Here is a 16,409-nt window from a genome sequence, read left to right as displayed (position 1 = left end):
TTCATTCGCATTGCATACTTTTGAGTTTGTTGTTTTCCTTTGATTTTTTTGTGTGTTTTTTAAGGTAACGATTTTCCTCATTTTAGCAAAGTTCACACTTTTTATTTGCATTTTGCTTTTTTTGATTTCATCGCTTTTCCAAGCAACACGCTGCGCATTTTGCGGAATCCACCACTGCACTTGACATATACACTGCACCGTACTTCTGCTTTTCTTCTTTGCAACAATGGGCAACATCCTGGGCGGCGATGCTGCGGCGGCGAGTTCTGCGAGTCTCGCCACCGCGAGCCAAGTTACCGCCTCCTCTGCATCGGCCGCATCCAAAGCCAGCGCCGCTTCGCAGGCCACCCGTGCGTCGAATGCCTCGTTTGCCTCGAAAGCGTCTGATGCATCGCGACTGCTGGATGCGTCCAATACGTCGAGTGCTTCGCGGGCCTCTGCGTCATCCGTGTCCGCTGCGAATAATAATTCCCATGGCCCCAGCAACTCGAGTCCTGCCACCTTCCAACCGACCAGCGTCTCACTGCCCACCACCACCGCCGCTCCTCTGCCTCAAACGTCGTCCTCGTTGTCTGCTGGTTCTGCCGAGGTGGGTTCGTCTGAGCCGTTGTCCCAAGCCTCTCCATCGGCGCCGTTGGCAACAAGCACAAACACGACGACAACAACAACAACAACAACAACAACAACAATCCATGCAAATGTCTCACCTTCACCAACAACCCCCTACGAACCGCAGCCGTCGACCGCTGGACCTGGCTCAGAGCCGACACCCTCGGCGTCACCTTCACTGGTCATAGATGATTCACCGGATGCGACAACCGACGGCACCTTGCCACTGTCGACGACCGAGTTGCAGTCGTACGGTGCGACACCTGCTCCCTCCGAATCGGGCACGATCGATTTATCAGCTACATTTTTCAATCCGAAACCCGTTACATCCTCTGTCCAGACGACGTTCGTCAACCCGCTCACCTCGTCGCAAACCAGACAGTCGTGGCCTATCGGCGCCTCAGAGTCGAGCTCATCCATCGTGCCTTTGGTTGGGTTTACCGTCACCGGAGTGTTCTTTTTGTTCGTTGTCCTGTTTGCCGTGCTCGCCGGACGCCACCGAGGCCGCCAGCTCGAGCGACGCAAAAGCCGCCGTAAAGAAGACACTGCCAGTGATAGCATCCAGCTCCCGACTCGCCGCGTGTACAAGTATCATCACGGTGACCACGACAATATTTCAATCGGCAGCGAGGATTACGAACGTGCCAGCTTTGTGAGCAGCAGCTTCTCGGACGTGAGCAACGTTCGTTCTCGGACACCCTCGGGCTCGGATCCGCGCAGCAGCGTGCTGAACAACATTGTTGGCAGCCCTCGCAGCAGCTTGCTCTTGTCCAGCGAGCCGTTCGAGTTTCAGACGGGTTCTGTGCACCCCACGGCTTCAACCGCCTCCAATCCTCTGGCGAGTCATACCTCTGCCGTGGCTAAACCCAGCTCTACCGAGGATGGCCTTCAGAAGCGGATTGTTGCACTTGAGCAGCAGCTTGTGCAAGAGCAGTCTGCGTTCAAGTTTGTCCAGGGTCAGCATGAACGCACCGTCGCGCACAAGGACGCGTGTCTGCATGTCGCTCAAGTGGAGCGAGAATTGCAAGAAACAGACATTGCCAAGCTGCGTGCCGAGCTTGCAGCCAAAGATGCCAAGTTGCGCGAACTCGAGCAGCGCATGCGCGCAATGGAGCAGCACGCATCTGCGGCTCCGCCCGCGTACAGCCAGACCCCTACCTCGGCGTCCAAGCGTGCTGAAGCCGAAGCGGACGAGGTGTAAGGTTGACTCAGTTTTGGAAGAGAGTTGCTGCGAGGTTGCGGTGTGGTTTCGAGTTTGTTTGTTTGTTGGACGACGATGTCGGTTATTTTGCTTTTTCGCTCGTCTGGTTGCCTGTCAAACGCAATACAACTATTAGTATTACATTGATGCACTCTGTTTGCGAGAAAAGTGATTGACTGGTTGGCGGCTTGAGCAAAAACATTGGTTTGCCAGCGTTCATTCAGGTCGGACTTGGGCTGAGCGCTTCTCTCATTTCACGATACTCTCCAGTGCACGGTACCTTCGTAGCCCATTGACGCATGCGTCAATAATGATTCGGGGTTCTGAGTTCTTGAGGGCGTACATGTTTTTGGGTGTACATGTTCCACTCCACTTTTTCCTTGTTTTTCTGCCTCTTTTCTCAGTCTCGTTTTGATTTTAGTCTGAAAGAACAGCAAAAGTACGTTGGATTTGTGTGTTTTTTTTTGCTTGCTTGATTGCATGGATGGTACCTTTTTGGTGGGAAGGCGAGATGTTGGGGAAAGGGGAGGATGAGGGGGAGGACTGGGGAATAGCAAGTGAGAGCGCCACATGATAGCGAGAGAGAGAACGACGCGTCATCAGTCCTGCGATCTCCACTCCAAAAGCGCAACGCCGCTCTTCGTCTCGCTTGATGTACTTGTGTGTGTGTGTGATTGTGTGAATGGGGGAGGGGGTTGGACATGGCGGCATCGGTCGCACAAGGTCCAAAACAGAAGAGCGAAGAAGATGGGGAAAATGAAAAAGGCGGGGAAAAATGCTGAAAACCGAGCTGCGGTGGCAGACGAGAAGGCGGGAGACGCGACGACGCGAGCTCGGGTGTTGCATACAGTCAAGGCGACTGCTGTAATCATGCGGAGCGGGGGGCGCGCGGGAAACGGGAAACGGGAAACGGGGGCAAGAAGTGAGAGAAGGCAAAAAAAAAAAAAAAAAAAAAAAGAAGCGGCAATGTGGCGTCCAGCAAAAAAAAAAAAAAAAAAAAAAAAAAAAAAAAAAAAAAAAAAAACCGGGGAATTTCCCCAAAAACGTTCTTCTTCGATTCTTTGTGCAATGCAAACGACAGCCAAAACAAACACAACAGAAAACCAACCATCATCAAAGCAAGCAGCAAACATTGGGGAAAAAAAACCGCACAATGAAGAGTTCGAACTTTTGTTTGATTGGAACAAGATTAAAAAAAAAAAAAAAAAGGCACAGATTGACTGGCTGTTTGCATTGCATTGGATACTATCGTTTTGCTCACCCTCTGCGCTGCTGGTCTTGTGATTGTGGTTTGCTTCATTTTAGGTTTATACTTTGGTGCTTGTTCATTTGTTGCATTCTCAGGAGGAAGGCAAAGTCAGCCGTGCCGTTCGAAACGCCATCCCATCTCATCCAAGCTCAAGCGCAAGTTCAGCGTTTTTGTGAATCAACCCTGACTGGTTGACGGTGGTGGTGCTCAACAACCTCAAGAAGTCACAAGCTCGCCTCTCACGAAACAAGACATCCTGCAATTTTTTTTTCTTTGGGGAAACTCAAGAACCAACACCATCACCATGGACCTCTCCGAATTGTCTGGATGGGACCCAAACCTCTCGCTGCAGGAGCACACGGCCAACCTGCTCGCGATGGACGACTCGACCATGGCCGCCATGATTTTGCACAGCGACGGACTGTCCCTGTTCCGCGACATGGGCTTGTATAACTCGGTCTCGACGTCGCTGGACATTTCCGGCATTCCCAAGTTTCCTCCGCCGCCACAGCAGCCGCAGTTGGCCCAGGCACCCCCACGACGAGGCCACAACCAAAGCAGCTCGTCGGACTCACACTCGACCCCATCGCCTGGGTCGGTCCTGTTCTCACCCTCACCCGCGTCGCAGGACATGTCCCTGCAATCTCCCGAATTGGGGCTTGTGGGCCTCACGGGCAACTCCAGGCTGGCATCCACCTCGGAGGCGGACGACATCTTGTTGGCCAATATTCTCGGCCACCCCGTCCGTTCCGTTTCTGCCAACACGAGTATGGTCGGGCTGCCCGATGACCTCGGCTTCTCGCCCACCACTGGTATGGATTTGACCATCACTGCCACCAGTCCGGCAACTGCCGACTCTTCAGCAAGCGCCACGGCGTTCCCCGCGGCCAGCCCAATCGCTTCGCCGTCGGTATCAACCAGCAGCGGTCCCGTCACCGTCGGTGGGACATCCGCAGCGCTCGCCGCGCTGACGCCCGACCGCATCAATCGGCTCTTGAGTGCCGCCGAAGCGGCCGCAGAGGGCGCCGCAACTCTTGTGGAAGACCTTCTGATGGTGACCGAGGAGCCAGCCCAGTTTGCTCGCTTCCGTTACATGAGCGAGCAGCGCGAGCGCTCTCTCGCCGGCGAGAACTCATTCCCCACCCTCATGGTCAATCCCAAGTATGCACGTGTCGTCCCTGAAATGGCTCTCGTCACTGCTGTTCTGGTGACCAAGATGCCCGATCCGCACACGGGTCGCCAACAAAAACACTGGCACCACCTCGGCGGCATTCCCGCAGCTCCACTGGAGGGCCCACAGCGCATTGCGCGCTTTGACAACATTGCCGTCATCATGGACAAGGCAAACAACAAGGACAAGGACAAGTCCAAGGCGCCCGTTCGAAGCAAGGACGACCAGCGCTGCGTTCGCATCATGTTTGAGCTCGTTTTCGTTTCTGGCAACACTCAGTTTTACGGCCGAGCAATCTCTCAGCCCATTTACAATGGTAGGTTGCAATGGCTGTTTGTTCCATTCGTTTGTGCATTTTTGCAACTTCTGTTTGTGGTTTTTTTTTTTGTGTGTGTGTGTGTTTGTTTTGGTCTCACTCTTGTTCAACCCTCTTTTTGTTTTCCCCCTTTTGCGCACACAGCGAAACTGGCCATCACGAAAATTTCACACTCTTCTGGACCGGTGACTGGCGGCAACGAAGTCATTATGCTCTGCTCGAAAATCCGCAAGGGAGTGACGGGCGTGCGCATGACCGACCCGACGCAGTGGTCTGTGCAAGCCCCATCCGGTTCCGCCTGGGAGCTCAATCCGCAAACACTCAAGGCGGACTGCAATGTACCTGGCGCCAACTTGTTCTTCCACCACCAGTATGCGGTCGTGCTGACCCTGCCCCCGTACCACACGCAAACCATCACTGCGCCAGTGACGGTGCGCATTTCGATTTTGGACACGGACGACGAGACAGAATCGCAGTACGTCGAGTACACGTATCTGCCCGCAGAGGCTGCCGTCCGCAACGCCGAGCTGGCTGCGCGCAAGCGTCGCCGTGATGACAGCATGCGCGACTTTATGGACCGCTTTGACGGTTCTGACGGTGGCAATGGCAGTGGCAGCGGCCGAGGCAATAACGGTGGACATGATGGCAGCGATGCCAACAACAACGGTCGCGGCGGCGGCGGCGGCAGCAGCAGCAGCAAGGGCGGCGACGAGCCCTTCAATTTCAACAGCCTCATCCCGATGCACCAGCACAAGTTGCATCAGCTTGCTCTGTCGACTGTTCGTGCCGTTCAAGGCTTTGCAGCGTCTGGGGACGCACGTTATTTGCTTGCTCTGCATCGCCAATTGCTCGCCGCACCAAACGAGAATGGCGACTCACCCTTGCACACCGCAGTCGCCCAGGGCAACTTGCGTTCGACAATGGCCCTGCTGCCGCTCCTGGCAGCCGAGGATTTGCAGAGTGTCAACGACATGGGCGAGACGGTCCTGCATTCTGCTGTCATTGAAAAGCGAGCTGCCATCGCACGGCTCTTGCTCGTTGCAGGCGCAGACCTGGGCCAGAGCAATGCGCGCAACTTCAACCGTAACAGTCTGCACTATCTTGCCCGACACGGCGATCGTGCAACTGCGATGGCAGTGTTTGGCGTTTTCGGCTCCGCCCAGGCACCACCCGCCAATACCAACACCCCTGCACAGGCGCCAGCTGGTGAGACAAAGCCCAAACCTGCCGATCTGCGTCTTTTGGCACGCATCCAAGCTCAAGCCATCAAAGCCCTTCTGGCTTGCGAGCTCGAGACTGGCGCAACTCCTGCGCACCTTGCCATCCGCGGCGGACACTGGCATGTGTTTGAAGCTTGCGCCAAGCTTGCTGCTAGCGCCCCGATTCCGAAGGCTGCCGGCTCGCTCTTGTCAATGGTCGCCGAAAAGTCGTCGGGACACTCCTTGTTGCACTCGTGCGTTTTGGCCAACAACGAGCAGGCCGTGCGCTTGCTGATCAACCTGGGAGCTTCAGGCAATGCGCGCGACTTTGGCAAGAACACTCCCTTGCACCTGGCTGCTCGCCAGGGCCATATTGGCATCGCCGCTCTCCTCGTCGAGGCCGGCGCCACGCTGTCCCTGAATGCGGTTTCTCAAACACCACTCGACGTCTTGACTTCCGAGGGGTCTGGCCTGTCCCGCGACCAGCTCCGTGCTCTTGTGGCGGTCTTGCGCGGCGAGCTCAAGTATGCCGACATGCGTGGACGTCCGACACTGCGTATGCCAACGCACGCGGAATTGCATTCGACGGCTGCTGCGCTCACGTCAGCTTCCCCTGGCGCCGTATCTTTGGCTGACTTTTACGCCGGCAAGAAGGCGTCGCGCTCGCCAGCACCTTTGGGCGCTTCTTCGTCGTTGTTGTCGTCTACTGGCGCATCAGCTGCTGGCGCATCAGCACCGACAATTGCGGCTGTCCACGCTGCATCCGCCACTCCTGTCGAGCGAACCAGCATGAACAACGATGATGACTATGTCCTTCTCGAGAAGGATGCTCCTTACCCCGTTGAGCAGCAGCCGCATGGCAAGCGCAACAAACACTCGCACCACCGCTTCACCCGCAGCAGCCATGGCTCCCAGGACAAGGACGAGCTCAAGAAGGACAAGGACGATCCCAAGAAAGAGAAGGAACCCAAGGAGTTGTCCAAGTTTACGCTCAAGGAGGCGTTCGTGGACGGCACCAACTTCTGGGAACTCACCCGCAAGTTTGCTGGCAAGAAGAAGATGGCGTCGGCCAGCACTGGCGAAATGGAGCCCTTGTCGCCCGAGCGCCCTTTGTCGCCAACCAATGCTGGTTCTGGCGCTGCATCTCCGTTCAACCAGGCGAAGGAACAAGTCTCTCCGGGAGCCGTGCCGCCCACCGGTCTGGAGAAGCTCGTCAACAAATTGATGGACGCGTCGGAGGCAACCCTGTCGTCGCAGCCTGCTGAGGCCGTTACGCCCGAGCAGAAGCTTGCCGAGAAGCTCGAAAAGCTCGGGTTGGCTCCCGCCTCGACCACTTCTGCACCACCGCCGCATCCCAAGGTGGCGGCATTGAATGCTCAGTCGGTTGAAGACGCACGCAAGACTTCAACACATGCCCTCTACAGCGTCGACTAAACATAACGCGGGAAAAAAAAAAAGTGCGTTCTTGCTGGTCGTTTCGCTTTTCGATTTCGTGTGAAATGCAATTGTTAATTTACATTTTGAGCTTGTATTGTAACGTTTTTTGTTTAAACTTTCTTGTGTTGTCTTGTGCTGGCAGTGTGATTGCAATAGAGAGTTTGTGTATGCATAGCCGTCGCTGCAGACTTTTCACGATATTGCTCGTAGTGCACCACAACGTGTTTCATCCAAAACAAAGAAGGAAAAAAAAAATAGTCAAGCCGCACTACAAATCAATGTTACATGTGTGAAATTGCATCCCACAGTCGACGTGGGTTGCCTTCAGTCATTGTGCGCATCGTACGAACACTGACAGGCTCAATGTCTGCGGCCAAATTGCAAAAGAACCAATGTTAGGAGCGAAAATGCAAACCTCCTGCAAAATACGCACTTTATGAACAACTTACGCTTGTTCAGCCATCCGCGGAGCTGATAATACTTGAGCATGTTAACCATTTCGACGTCCGTAAAGTTGGGGAGCGTAATCTTGAGCAGTGATCGGCCATCGACAATGCGTGCGGCCTGCGGTAGGTTGTGGAAGGGTGCCTCGCGCAAAACCGAGATGGGCAGCGTTGGCATCTCCAGCTGCGGGGCCAAAAAGTCTTCAGGCTCGGACAAAACAGGTTCTGCGAGTCGCATCACTTGCTGGAAAATTGGCTCCGAGGGCGAGGGCAAGTGCGAAGCTGTGAGGGCCGCAGCAAAGAGGGTGTTTGACTGGGAGGTAGGACAAATGGAATTGAAGTTGGCAAAAAGGTCGGCAAGGAGAGAAACAAAAATAACAGCCAGAAAGCCATCTCTCGCTCATCGCTCATGACCGCCCCCCCCCCGCTTCCCCAAAAATTCGTACACGTTCCGGTTTGGCCTCGAGCAATGAGCGGAAAAGTTGAACGAGAGCAAGGTTGTCGTTGGCAATGTGCTTGCCCTTGGAGTCGGCGGCAGTACTCTTTGAGAAGAGGGCATTGATGCCGTCGACGGCAATCACCACCTTGTAGCTGCAGGAAGGCACGAGAGATAAAAAAGTTAGTGCTTGTGCTGTGAACCAAGACCCGTTTCAATTTGTTGTCTTTGTCAGCTGCAATACATACCCCTGAGCTTCGCGCAATTCCTCAAGAACAGCAGTCAGAATCTCGACGGAAATTTCAGGAACAGAAGCGCCAAACGACACCAGGTCGTTCAGCGTCATGTCCACAGTGAAGGGTGGCAGATTGCCAATCACGCGACGTTTGCTCAGCGGGATCTGGGAAGAAGGGAACACGTAAATGGGTAGAAAGTCAGCCTTCGACAAAAGCAGTTTCGCGCTTCAAAAACGCGCAGTATTGGGCACTCGAAAAATCACGCACAGTATCGAGCTGCTCCGAGTACAACGCTTCAAAGTTGACCAGGATGCGCTGGGCCTCGTAGACGTGATTGAATTGGCCGGGTTGGCTTAGGGATGGCATCAGCACGAGTGGTCGAATCATCCATTCGTGGACTGCAGACGATGAAGCGAGTAGAAGGGTTGAGCAAAGCAAAAAAAAAAAAAAAAAAAAAAAAAAAAAAACAAAAACAAATGAAAAAAAAAAAAAAAAAAAAGAAGCCTGCTCGGAAAGAATTCCGACAAGTCTCAGACACCAAAACAACCTACCATCGGGAATGTACATGACCAGCGTTTGCTGTTCCAGCGAGCTCAGATATGCCAAACTAAGAAGAGCGACGGATTTACCAGTGCCCTGCGCACCATCTGCACAGCGAAGTGGAACAAGTGTGAGCACTTCTGAGAGTCGGCCAGAACGGTTTCAATCAAGCCCAACAGAAGGGAAGCTGAACTGACCAAACAATACACGAACGGAGGGCTGGAGCCATGGATTGGAGAACAAACGGTAGAGCTCAAACACTTGCGGGCGGAGCATCAATGCGGCTTGTTTAAGATTGACAAACTGATAGCAGTGGAGGTACGAGAGTCAGTGATATGCTCGACAAGTTAGTGAGGACGTGACAGGGAAAAAAAAAAGGCAAAAAAAAAAAAAGGTTGAACCGTACCGTGTTGCCAAGGTGTGACGGGGGAGAAGGAGCAAGCAAACGCATGCGTTCCAACTGCAGAATGATCATCTTGGAGACATCGTCGCTATCAAACTGTCGTCGCCCCCCCCCCAAAACAAAGTGAGTAGGAGCGAGAGCGAGAAGCAAAAAAAATCAAACCCCAGACCCCCCCACCTCAGAGCGAGCCCTCCATTCACAAACCAAAGCCAGTGCAAAAATACAAAGTCGCAACACCCACCTCGCTGTGCTTCAAGCTCAAGACACCGTCGAGCCAGGGGTTGAGTTCTTGGGGTAGACCTTGTTGAGTGAACAGCTTGGGCAGCGAGTCCCATGCACTCTCAAAGGTCAGACGCGGCAGATTGAGTCTGCTAAAGTCGACAATGACCGAGTTGCTTGCAGCCGTGTTGATGGCGACGGCAGCGGCAGCGGCAGAAGCAGCTTCAGCAGCAATCTCCTCGGGCGTGTCTGCGAGCGGGACTGCGGCGCGGGCGGCCTTTGCCTTGCTAGCCGACGCAGCTGCGCTTCCGTGTGTGACGATGGGCAATGTGTTGACGTCCGATGCCTCGAGGTCGGATCGCTTTGAGATGCCGTCGTTGGTAACGCCGCGCAGTTTGACGCGCGACCCCGTGGCGAGTTCGGGCGAGGCCATGTTCTTGAGAGCGTCGACCAGGTGCTGCAGCGACACGACGCGGCGCTGCTCCATCGCGGCCTCGTCCTCGGCGGTCGTCGCGCGCTGCCGTGGCTTGGGCACCGTAAAGTTGAATCCATTGAGCGTCGCGTGCTCAGCCTGGGTTCGTTTCCCCACCAAATAAAGCGGCACATCCGTCAACACAGCAGTGAGTTGCATGGTCAGACAGTCAAGTGGTTCCAAGTCCGAGTCCGACAGTCAAGTAGTGACGGTGAAGAGTGAGCTGCAGCACATGGCTTTTTTTTTTTTTTTTTTTTTCCCAATGCAAAATGCAGCGATCTCTCGCTTCTCGCTTTTCGGCCTCTTCTTCTTCTTCCTCTCTCTCTCTCTCGCTCTTCTTCAGTCCGCCGTGTGAGAACAGGAGATAGAGAGAGAGAGAGAGAGAGAGAGAGAGAGAGAGAGAGAGAGAGAGAGAGAGAGAGAGAGAGAGAGAGAGAGAGAGAGAGAGAGAGAGAGAGAGAGAGAGAGAGAGAGAGAGAGAGAGAGAGAGAGAGAGAGAGTCCATTGACGCTGCGGCATGCTTCAACTGCGTCGGGACATTCGTCGTCGGCTACCGGGCTGTTTTCGTTGTTTCAATCCTTGCTCTCCTCTATGCTGCTGGCTCACCTCGTCGCTGCGCGCTGGGGATGTGCTCGCGAATCTCCTTGGCGTCGCTGTCGCCGGCAATGCTGAGGCAGCGATGGCGCGTGCGGTTGCCCTTGCAGTCGTCGCTCGGCTCCCGCAGACAGAGACCAGCCGAAGTGCGCCAAGCATTGCAGCAAATGAACAAAAAGAGTGACCTGAACCAAACAAAATCTGAGCTGTAAAAGCAATGGAAAACGACAACAGGGAAATTATCGGAATGAACAATGAAAAGCAAGCAAGGAACAGAGCGCGCGCGAGAGGAGCACACAACGAGAACCAACATCAAGCAATTCGCTCCCCCCCCCCCGCCAACCCACATCCTTGAATCAATCTTGCAAGATCCTTCGTTTATACCGATTCTCTACCTCGAGTGGAACAGGAGTTGTTTCGAGGTAGCTGCCGGCGAAAGCAGCGTCAGATTTGCGCCTTGCTCTGAACCATCCTGTACTGTACCAAAGCCCATGCAATAGCAAACGAGCTGCATGACTCCACGTATTTCCACGTTTTATATTGAATTCAAACCAGTCCTCTCCTGTCCTCACAAAACAGCATTTCATGGTGCGGCTGCTGCGAGCCAACTGCATTGCCATTATTGCGCTTGCAATAGCGATTGCTGCTGTTCTGGCTGCAGCAGTCCCCGACGACCCTTCCGCCGCCCAGCATCAGCAACATCACGAGCAATCGCTCGACAGTAGCCATCCTCACCACAGCGATCGCCTGCACGCGCCCGGCAAAGCGCTCCTCGTAAGTATAAAAAAAAAAAAAAAAAGCGCCGTTCTAATGCTCGTCCCATACAAAGCTCAACTCATCTTCACTCGACTCACTCTGCCTCGATCATTCTGATGTGCGTTCGTCAATACTGTCGTTGATCTTGCTCTTTCTGTTTTGTGCCTCTGGTAGGCGAGGGCGTTCAATGACACGGTCCGCTACTCGGTCCAGCTCGGGTTTCCGCCGTCGCTCGCACCACCAACCAAGAGCGGGACAAAGCAAGGATCAAAGAGTGCTGCTGGCAATGCTAATGGCAATGGTAACCCTAATGGCCATGGTACTCCCCGGCCGCTGCTTGCAGACATCGGTCAGGCCAATCCCAACGCCAATCCCAGCAAAGCTGGCAGCCCTACTGCTGATGCTGATGCTGATGCCGATGCCGATGCAAATGCAGTCAAGCCAAGGACAGTACTGGATCGTGCTCTGGCTGCTGGCGTGCCGCTGTTGCCGTTCAACGCTCTGCCAGGAGGTCGCTTTCACTGCGCCATCCCTCCTGCTGCTCCAAGCACCACTGAAGGCCGCGCTGACGATCCATCATCGTCCTCCCAACAACATCGGAAGTTCTCGGCAAGCTTCTCGCCTGCGACGCTGCTCAAAGGAATGCGATCCAATGTGTGCTTGTTGCGAATCGAGGCGTACTGGACGTACGAATACTGCCACGAGAAGCACCTGCGCCAGTACCATCTCGACCGCGGCCAAACCGTGCCCGCTCCAGTCAAGCCCGGCGGCGACCCCAACGAGTACATGCTGGGCGTGTACAAGGCGCCGCTGGTGGCCGCAGCTCCGGCAGAGCACTTGACCCTCGCCAACGCCGTCCCGCCGCGCATGCGCTGGATTCACCAGGACGTTCCGTATTACGCGACTCACATTGATGGCGGCGCGCCGTGCGGGCTGATTGGCGCTCCTCGCCGCGCCGAAATCCGATTCATTTGCAACAAGCTTCTGACCACCGCCGAAATCATCCATCTCGAGGAAACAGCCACGTGTGTCTACTTGGTCGTCATTGCCACTCCAACGCTCTGCGTCAACACAAACTACGTGGTCGAGGCTTCTCCCGTCGAGCCGATTGCATGCTTTCCTTCCGAGATTCCAGACCCAGGCGTTCCCGCAACGCTCGTGCCCGCCAGGATGCACGAGAACCTCTTTGGCGACCCTTTGGTCAATTTTGGGTCGGTTCCTCAACTTGCAGATGCGATGGCCACCAGCTGGGAGCTGTGTCAAGCAGAGAGTGAGTTAGCTGCAGCCACTGCCTATGTGGCTCGCCAGCAGCAGCGCGGGGTCGACCCGCGCAGCCAGGCATCTGAATTGGAGATCGCCTTAGCTCTTAACCATAAAGCTCGCGTGGCTTTCCTGAAAGCCGAGCTTGATCTGCACCGGCAGGTACGCAAGACATTCGACATAAACGCCTACGTTCGCTCTCGCGCTGGAAGCAACTCCATTCCACGCGTTGCACTGGACGATCAATCTCTCCTTGCCATTCTGCACCAGCAGAAAACGCAGCAATCAAAACAAAAGCAAGAGCAAGGGCAATCCAAACCGGCTACACCAAATCAGCCGGCGGCTTTGAATCAACCGCAGTCACAACAACAGCAACAGCAGCAGCAACAACATCAGCAACAGCAGCAACAGCAGCAACAACAGCAACAACAGCAGCAACAACAGCAGCAACAACAACAACAACAGCACGAGCAAACGCAATCACGCTCAGAGTTCGATCCAGCTGTGGCCTCGCAGCAGCAAAGAAAACTGGCTCAGCAGCAGCAACAGCAAGCCAGGCAACAGCTAAATCAAGCTCAGTCGCGCAGCAAGAACGCCGCTGGCGGCAAACCCAAGGATTCGACCCAACCTCAATCCCCAGAGACGGTCGTGGCGCCGGTCGCTCATCAAGGCAATGCTATTTTTGCCGACGGAAGGCTGTCATCGACACCCTTTGACGGCGATTCAACGGATGTTCACAACTTGCTTTCCAGTACCTGCATCATTGCTGTATGTCGTCGTACTTGACTTTTTTTTTGTTTTTCTGGTTTGGTTTTTTTTTTAATTTGGTGGTCTCAACTCACCCTGCTTGCTTGTTGCTTACTCCCGTCAGTCCACCGGCGGGTGGTGGCAATTCGAGCTGTGCTACGGCCGGCACATCAAGCAATTCCACGTCGAATATGGCGCTGGAGGTGTCTCGACACGCAAGCCGGAGATGGTGATTGGGAAATGGGACTCGAAGGCTCATGTCGCCTGGTTCAAGTCGCTGAATCGGGATGCTCAAACAGCGATCGAAACTGCTACCACAGGCACCGTACTCTACTTTTCCAACGGCGAACTCTGCGATAAAACGGGCGAGCCCAGAAACACAGAGCTGCATCTCATGTGCGCCAGCGGAGACGTGACCGACCCCCAAACTCGAGAGGTGGTCCGGCACCCATCGGTGGTCTCCATGGCCATCGACGAGCCCAGCACCTGCCGCTACCGCATGGTCCTTGCTTCTCCGTTGGTGTGCGAGTTAATTCAGACTCGTGATGACTACGGAGTGCCAATCCCGTAAGGACCTCGGTGTCTTTTTGTTTTGTGTGTTTGTGGATTTGCACACTTGTTTTTATGTGGACTTGCTTCTTCATGATTGAGAGCATTGGAATACATTTAATTTACGCATTTTTTTTTCAAACAACGTTTTGTTGTAGTTCGAAGAAGAACAATTTTGATCTCAAAAAGTCACTCCATTCATCCACAAAAACCAAAAAAACGTAAATAGAGTCAGTACACTGTACGTTTCGTACTTTCAACAGACAAACAACCACCCACGATCAACGCAACAAAAGGAGGAGATTTTCCGCATGCAATTCAAAACGCAATTCACATCATCCACAACACACATCGCACACGAAACGTCGACAGGGGCGTTTCAAAGTTCGCCATGCTGACCGCTCGGGACGGTCGGATTTGCATCGCCGGGCATGAGCGCATCGAGAACGCCTGATTGACGCAGCACCACAGCCAGCACAATCGCACAGACAATGGAGCCCCAGAGCAGCCAAAAGTCAGGATTTCGCCACTTGTTGTCGCTCCAAGCCTTCCAGTCGCGCTCGGCGGCTTCATCGGCAGCGAGTGCAGCCACGGGATCTCGCATGTGTTGTCGCTTCATTGCTTCCATCATGCGGCGATAGACGACCCGGTCCTTGTCGTCGGCGTCTTTTTTGAGCTGCTTCACCAACGTCAGCTCCTCGCGAACATCACTCGGTGGTCGCTGGGCTGGGGAGATGGCCTCCATGATAAGATTGAGCGGGGCGAGCGCCTCGTCAAAGTTGCTCAGGTAGCGCAATGCCTGCGCTTTGCGGAGAAGCGCCTTGATGTTCATGTGGTCGAGCTTCAAGGCCGTGCCAACAGTCTCGAGCGCTTGGTGATAGAGCTCCAGCTTGATTTGGCAGGTCGCCACGTTGTTTAGGAAGGCCAAATGCAATGTACGGAGCTCTGACCGCTCTTCGTTGGTGGCGGCGCGCGAGGTGAGCAGCTTGCGCGCTTCCGCCGAATCTTCCGAGTCGTCCAACTTTTTGAGCGTCTCCTCAATCTCTGTCTGACGCGCCAATCCCTTCTCGATCAGCCTGAGGCCGCGCGAGTACGAGTTGATGGCCTCCTCCCAGTCTCCTCGGCCAAACAGCTCGTTGCCGCGAGCCTTCTTGCCGTTCAGGGCGTGGAGCAGCGACTCGACCGATGTGAGCGGGGCGTCTGCGTCCGACATTTCCACCTTCTTGAGCTCGAGCTCAATCTCGACATGCGCATTCGGAGGAATGCCAGGGGGCCTGATGGCAACAACAGTACGTGTCACAAGTATGGTGAATTGCCAGATCAGACCGAAAAAAAAAACCTAATCCGAGTTGGCACCAAACACAAGAACAAGCTGGCGACTCACTTTCCAGCCTCCTTGTAGGCAAACTTGGGGAAGGCTTTGATTCGTGCGAGTTCACCAATGTCAAGCATGGCGCAAGCAAGGTCGATGGCTGTGTTGTGAGACGGAGAGTGAGGTGGAGGGGGGGGGAATTGAAGGAGAGAGACAGAGAGAGGGACGCAGCATAAGGTTTGACAGGTCAGCACAAATCGAAAATGCCCACTTCCCATCCACCCACGTCATCTCATCTTTTGAGAGCGTCCGCAATCGAATGAACAAACATACCGAGCAAAGTGTCTCCTTCGCCCAAGCGGAAGGTGGCCGAGTCGACCTGCTCGACAATCTCAGTCGAGCCCGCGAGTCGCAATGCATACGCCACAGTGACCACGTCGCCATTCTGCGGCCTCGTATCGATTTTGCCCGCGCGCAGCGTCTGTTCAATAACAAACGATAGTCAGACAATTCAAGCAGAAGCCAAAAAAAAATGCAAACGCATAGAGGGGTGTGGGGAGGGGAAGGGAAAGTCAGCGCGCTGAGCCAAACCCAGTGCATACACACACAACCCGTGCTCGTCGCCCTGCTCTGCCTGCCACTTTCCGCTGCTCGTGAACAGAGGCTCGCTCGCTCTCGAACTATTTCAAAATGCGAAATGCGCAAAGCAGAACAGTGTGGTTACCTTCTTGAGGAGCTGTCCGCTGCCGAGCATGTCGACCTCGTCATCATCCTTGCTGTTGCCGCTGTCCAGCTCAGCACTCGCGTCGGTCGCCTTGGACTTTGCCATTCCCGACGCTCGTTCTCCCTTGTTGTTGCTGTTGCTGTCGCTGGGCTTGGAGGACGAGCCAGCCTTGGAAGCAGCAGCAGCAGAAGTCGAGGAAGAGTTCGCAGAAGAAGAAGCAGCGTCATCAGTCGCCGAACCGCCCAGCCCAGCGCCACGCTGCTCGGACACCGGAGGCGGTTGCGTAGATGCAGCACGAGCGTCACTCGACACAGTTGCAGTCGAGTCGGTCGCAGTGGTGGCAGGCGTCTCAGGTGGTGGCGACGCTGCGTCCGCCCGCTCAACTTGCACAAAGTCCTCGTCTTGCTCGAGCTCTTCAATCTCAGGCATTGTTGCGACCAAAAAATGGAGAATGACAGTCACCCGAACATAATAATAATAAAAAAAGGGAAAAAAAGAAAAACAAAGCGAGAATTCGAGGAGAGAAGCAAAGAAAG

General features: G+C 54.5%; 5 protein-coding genes across 5 annotated transcripts; 3 read left to right on the top strand and 2 right to left on the bottom strand.

Annotated features, from left to right (window-relative positions):
* Positions 1-226: 226 nt before the first annotated feature.
* CAOG_01633 (hypothetical protein) lies at positions 227-1,810 on the top strand (the record flags this gene model as incomplete). Its single annotated transcript, XM_004364444.1, has 1 exon — positions 227-1,810. One exon carries the CDS (start codon positions 227-229, stop codon positions 1,808-1,810), a length of 1,584 nt encoding a protein of 527 aa, XP_004364501.1.
* Positions 1,811-2,189: 379 nt separating this feature from the next.
* On the top strand, positions 2,190-7,356 carry CAOG_01632 (hypothetical protein). Its single transcript, XM_004364443.2, has 3 exons — positions 2,190-2,249; positions 3,116-4,546; positions 4,691-7,356. The coding sequence occupies exons 2-3, from the start codon at positions 3,364-3,366 to the stop codon at positions 7,177-7,179; spliced, it is 3,672 nt and encodes a 1,223-aa protein (XP_004364500.1). The 5' UTR covers positions 2,190-2,249; positions 3,116-3,363; the 3' UTR covers positions 7,180-7,356.
* CAOG_01631 (hypothetical protein) lies at positions 7,240-10,759 on the bottom strand. Its single transcript, XM_004364442.2, has 10 exons — positions 10,538-10,759; positions 9,482-10,030; positions 9,244-9,336; positions 9,035-9,140; positions 8,849-8,944; positions 8,565-8,695; positions 8,310-8,461; positions 8,072-8,216; positions 7,632-7,938; positions 7,240-7,549 (listed from the first exon to the last, which is right to left on the bottom strand). The coding sequence occupies exons 1-10, from the start codon at positions 10,682-10,684 to the stop codon at positions 7,464-7,466; spliced, it is 1,812 nt and encodes a 603-aa protein (XP_004364499.2). The 5' UTR covers positions 10,685-10,759; the 3' UTR covers positions 7,240-7,463.
* A 327-nt stretch (positions 10,760-11,086) lies between these two features.
* On the top strand, positions 11,087-14,025 carry CAOG_01630 (hypothetical protein). The gene is made up of 3 exons (XM_004364441.2): positions 11,087-11,299; positions 11,456-13,309; positions 13,413-14,025. Exons 1-3 carry the CDS (start codon positions 11,111-11,113, stop codon positions 13,857-13,859), a joined length of 2,490 nt encoding a protein of 829 aa, XP_004364498.1. The 5' UTR covers positions 11,087-11,110; the 3' UTR covers positions 13,860-14,025.
* Positions 13,935-16,331, bottom strand: CAOG_01629 (hypothetical protein). The gene is made up of 4 exons (XM_004364440.2): positions 15,874-16,331; positions 15,483-15,630; positions 15,222-15,309; positions 13,935-15,111 (listed from the first exon to the last, which is right to left on the bottom strand). The coding sequence occupies exons 1-4, from the start codon at positions 16,300-16,302 to the stop codon at positions 14,217-14,219; spliced, it is 1,560 nt and encodes a 519-aa protein (XP_004364497.1). The 5' UTR covers positions 16,303-16,331; the 3' UTR covers positions 13,935-14,216.
* Positions 16,332-16,409: the final 78 nt, after the last annotated feature.

The sequence above is a fragment of the Capsaspora owczarzaki genome (genome assembly GCF_000151315.2).
Source record: "Capsaspora owczarzaki ATCC 30864 unplaced genomic scaffold supercont2.2, whole genome shotgun sequence".
NCBI classification, from domain to species: Eukaryota; class Filasterea; order Ministeriida; family Capsasporidae; genus Capsaspora; species Capsaspora owczarzaki.
The sequence above is the reverse complement of the archived record's forward strand: the minus strand, read 5'-3'. Positions and strand labels throughout refer to the sequence as shown.

Bases quoted from the DNA above. Each gene is read 5' to 3' on its own strand.
- CAOG_01632 (XM_004364443.2), top strand. From the start codon at position 3,364: ATGGACCTCTCCGAATTGTCTGGATGGGACCCAAACCTCTCGCTGCAG. The intron at 4,547-4,690 runs GTAGGTTGCAAT...TTGCGCACACAG, and splicing joins CTCTCAGCCCATTTACAATG to CGAAACTGGCCATCACGAAA.
- CAOG_01631 (XM_004364442.2), bottom strand. From the start codon at position 10,684: ATGCTTGGCGCACTTCGGCTGGTCTCTGTCTGCGGGAGCCGAGCGACG. The intron at 10,031-10,537 runs GTGAGCCAGCAG...AAACGAACCCAG, and splicing joins CCCCAGCGCGCAGCGACGAG to GCTGAGCACGCGACGCTCAA. The intron at 7,550-7,631 runs GTAAGTTGTTCA...ATTTGGCCGCAG, and splicing joins CCGCGGATGGCTGAACAAGC to ACATTGAGCCTGTCAGTGTT.
- CAOG_01630 (XM_004364441.2), top strand. From the start codon at position 11,111: ATGGTGCGGCTGCTGCGAGCCAACTGCATTGCCATTATTGCGCTTGCA. The intron at 11,300-11,455 runs GTAAGTATAAAA...TGCCTCTGGTAG, and splicing joins CGCCCGGCAAAGCGCTCCTC to GCGAGGGCGTTCAATGACAC. The intron at 13,310-13,412 runs GTATGTCGTCGT...TACTCCCGTCAG, and splicing joins CCAGTACCTGCATCATTGCT to TCCACCGGCGGGTGGTGGCA.
- CAOG_01629 (XM_004364440.2), bottom strand. From the start codon at position 16,302: ATGCCTGAGATTGAAGAGCTCGAGCAAGACGAGGACTTTGTGCAAGTT. The intron at 15,310-15,482 runs GTATGTTTGTTC...CTCACAACACAG, and splicing joins CGAAGGAGACACTTTGCTCG to CCATCGACCTTGCTTGCGCC. The intron at 15,112-15,221 runs GTGAGTCGCCAG...TGTTGCCATCAG, and splicing joins GCCTACAAGGAGGCTGGAAA to GCCCCCTGGCATTCCTCCGA.